The sequence below is a fragment of the Eurypyga helias genome, unplaced genomic scaffold (genome assembly GCF_000690775.1).
Source record: "Eurypyga helias isolate BGI_N326 unplaced genomic scaffold, ASM69077v1 scaffold9218, whole genome shotgun sequence".
Lineage (NCBI taxonomy): Eukaryota > Metazoa > Chordata > Aves > Eurypygiformes > Eurypygidae > Eurypyga > Eurypyga helias.
Genome location: NW_010268869.1, coordinates 14,948 through 18,442, shown reverse-complemented (window position 1 = coordinate 18,442; position 3,495 = coordinate 14,948). Strand labels below are relative to the sequence as shown.

The 3,495-nt window shown below is 39.2% G+C and overlaps 1 protein-coding gene across 1 annotated transcript in view; it reads left to right on the top strand.

Moving 5' to 3' along the window:
- Positions 1 to 674: 674 nt before the first annotated feature.
- IPO9 (importin 9) overlaps positions 675 to 3,495 on the top strand; it is a gene marked incomplete at its 5' end in the record, with an annotated part of 15,006 nt that continues 12,185 nt past the window's right edge. The window contains 2 exons of the mRNA XM_010157893.1: positions 675 to 814; positions 2,735 to 2,894. Of these exons, the coding sequence (XP_010156195.1) occupies positions 675 to 814; positions 2,735 to 2,894 (300 nt within the window). The remainder of the gene's footprint in view (positions 815 to 2,734; positions 2,895 to 3,495) is intronic.

The following is a 3,495-nucleotide window of genomic DNA, read 5'->3' as shown; positions in this document are numbered from 1 at the left end:
TTCCTGACTGAACCCAGCACACCGTTCCATAACTATTCTCTCTTGGTTTTACAGTGTATTAGTTCAGTGTTTGTGTTTGAGTATTAGTATCAAAGTAGCCACTGTATAGTGAGCAGCAGCTGCATATCAGAGAAATTGGACACTTGACTCCCCATCTGCCTTAACCTACTTAAAAACTTACCACAATTAATAGGTTCACAAATAAAACCAAGGAGAAGTGGTATTTGCCCATAACCCTATTTTATCACAATGAACAAAACATAATGCAAAAATTGACATTTTAAAGCTGTTAATGTACTGGGTATCAGTGCTTCCACACATAGAATAATCTGGTAAGGCACAGCTGGAGATGTAAGCTTTCATAGGAAGGTCTCATTTCTTTTTTTATTATGGGAACAAAATTGGTACAAGAAGTAACAATTATTCTACACCGGTATATTAGAAAGTAATTGAGAATGCTGCCTATCCGGGATGAGTTTCCAAGCACCCAGCTTGCTAAGTTTTGTATATGTTCATTTCTTTCAGGGCTTTTCTAAATTCTGTGCTTTGGGATCAAGAAAATAATTGTGGTAGCTTAGACCAAAAAAATTTTATGGCTTCACTTCAGAATTTTAATTTATTTGTTGAGTCAATGCTGGGGAGAAAAACCTAAAGGTATCTAAATTCTTTTGCAGGTGGAAAATACATGAAGCTTGTATGCTGGCCCTGGGTTCTGTGAAGTCTATTATTACAGACAGTGTGAAGAATGGTAGAATACATTTTGATATGCATGGCTTCCTGACAAATGTTGTTCTTTCAGACCTCAACCTCTCAGGTACATTGGCCCTTGCCATTTCTCAGAGTAACTGCTGAGTGCCAGACCATGGCAGTCTCTTGCAAACTGAAGTGTCTGTTGCATCAGGTTGCTCTATGTGTGTGGTGGTGGAAATGCAGTTGTGCACATTGCTTATCTTGTGAGTTTACACATGCTGCCAGGTCTAGTATAAGTCATTTAAATGGAGGAAAATATGCCTTTGGTTGCAACTCAGTATTGTCCGGATGCTTGAGCCTGTAGGGCTTGGAGATGGAACAGCAATTGCTTGGTGAACTTGGTGGTAAAATAGCTGTCCTGTTGTCTTATATCAGTTTCCTGGAAAGACGCCAGCAGTATTTAACAGGTGTAAAAATTCCTGCGGAAATATACCATCCCATTTTCTTTATGTTGGGGCTGACACTAGTCAGAGCATGTGAATTCAAATAATATTCGTAGCTGAATGGGATTCTGTTATTGGGATCTCTGCAAGCTTCTGCTTTCTGTGTTATCTTGCCTCAGTGTGCAGGAAAGTCAAAGGAGTTGTTGAGTCCTTGAAAATAATTAAAATTTGAAAAGTTTAAGCCAACATAAGCATTATTGGTGCATCCACATTAAGTTGTCTCATAGAATCATGGAATCGTTTGGGTTGGAAGGGACCTTGAAGATCATCTAGTTCCAACCCCCCTGCCATGGGCAGGGACACCTTCCACTAGCCCAGGTTGCTCAAAGCCTCATCCAGCCTGGCCTTGGACACTTCCAGGGATGGGGCATCCACAGCTTCTCTGGGCAACCTGTCCCACTTCTTCCCCACCCTCTCTGGGAAGGATTCCTTCCTGATATCTAATCTAAACCTCCCCACTTTAAACCCGTTACCCCTTCTCCTACCACTTTGGTCAAAGAAATATTTGTTTAGGCTATTAGCGTGTTTTCTTTTATTCTGAGTTAATTTTAAGTGAAGAAATACTGTGTCAAGTGTATAGTGCATTTGTAAAAAAAACCCAACCTCAGCTCTTTACATATATTTACACACATTTACATATATGGCTTTGGTTGTAAATGAGCTGTTGTGCTCTAGAAGAAGCTCCTGGATTCAGTATATAGATATTTCTCAGAGGATGTTCATTTAATGCTCAATAATGGTAATAAGACAATGAAATAGTGCTTTTTGTAATACTCGCTTAGAAAGCAAAGACTTTTCTCTCCATGCAAGATACACAGCAAGTTTTTATGTCCTCATCTTAAAATCAATACTTGCAGTAGTATAAGTAATGGCAATAAAGATGCTGAGAAATAGAAGGCATGATCTGTTTGAGGATAGCCTAAATAGATAAGGATACTTTTAACCTGAAAAGGCAGAAGGGTTAAGTGTGGTAAAGATACCTCATTCCTTGATAAAAGTGAACAGGTGAGTAGGTGATGAGTATTCACTGTTTCTCTGGTGCTGTTGAACATTATGGTCTGTAATTTCAGGGTGATGGCTGGAATCTAGAAAAGCAGTCTGTAGAAGATCCCTGTATATGTGCACTGTTTCTCTTATTCTTTACCCTAAGCTTCTGCTATTTGCTGCCATTGAGGACAGTGTTGAGCTACATGAATAGGAATTACTGAAAGAGCCTTCATTCTTTTCCCTGGCTTTTGTTCTGATGATCACTAAAGCATGTCTTCCTGTATTGATGAAAAAAAAGTCAAATTTAACTAGTTGAGGGAAGAAGGGGATTTTTTTTAAACAAACAAGAAATTATTTTTTGAAATAACTAAGAAAATAAACTGGATTCAGACCACGAATAATAATTCTTTCTATGCCTGCATACTGATCTTCTGTGTGAAGTCTTACCATTTTCCTACTGGAATGACAAAATTTTTGCTAATGGATGGAAGCAGCTGTAATTTTAAAATTTACACTCTAAAACCACTGGGGTATTTTGTTTTGGTTTTTTTCAGTGTCTCCTTTTCTCCTGGGTCGTGCTCTGTGGGCTGCCAGCCGTTTCACAGTGGCTATGTCTCCAGAACTAATCCAGCAGTTCCTGCAAGCTACTGTCAGTGGTCTACATGAAACCCAGCCTCCTTCTGTCCGAATCTCTGCAGTCAGAGCTATCTGGGGGTAAGGAAACCTTAAGATACTCCAAAGCTCCAGGGATGTGTGGTATAAATGATTTCTGTAAAACTGGTATCTTAAAATACTGGTAATATTTCCATATAGAATGTGGAAGTGTTTCCTTTGAATGAGACAGATATCAGCTTTAAAAGTGTAAGCAAGCAGGTTAAAATAGAATAACTCTAATGAGGACTATGAAATTGAGATTCGAGGTTGGCTACAATAAAATGTTGTAATGGAAACACTCCCAGAGAGAAGCAGAAATAGACAGCATGGGGAGCATGGAAATGAAACCAAGGTTACTCCTGTGCAGTTGCAGAGGGGGCTGGATCACCTAATAATGGGTTTGTGGAGCAAAACAGAACACTTTGGAGTGTTGGGAGGGGTTTGGGCGATGGGTTTGGCATTCTGGTTTTGTAAGTTGCAAGAAGAAAAGGAAATATTTGCTGTATTGATTCTAATGGGAAAAGTGAACATTGGTTTAAAAACACACAAAACCCTGGATGAAACATGCAGAAGAACTTCTCTTCTCCACCCCCAAAGCTGCCTTGTCTTCTCTTTGCACTGAAATGATAATGAATAAAGGCAGAGACTTACAACTTAGTTA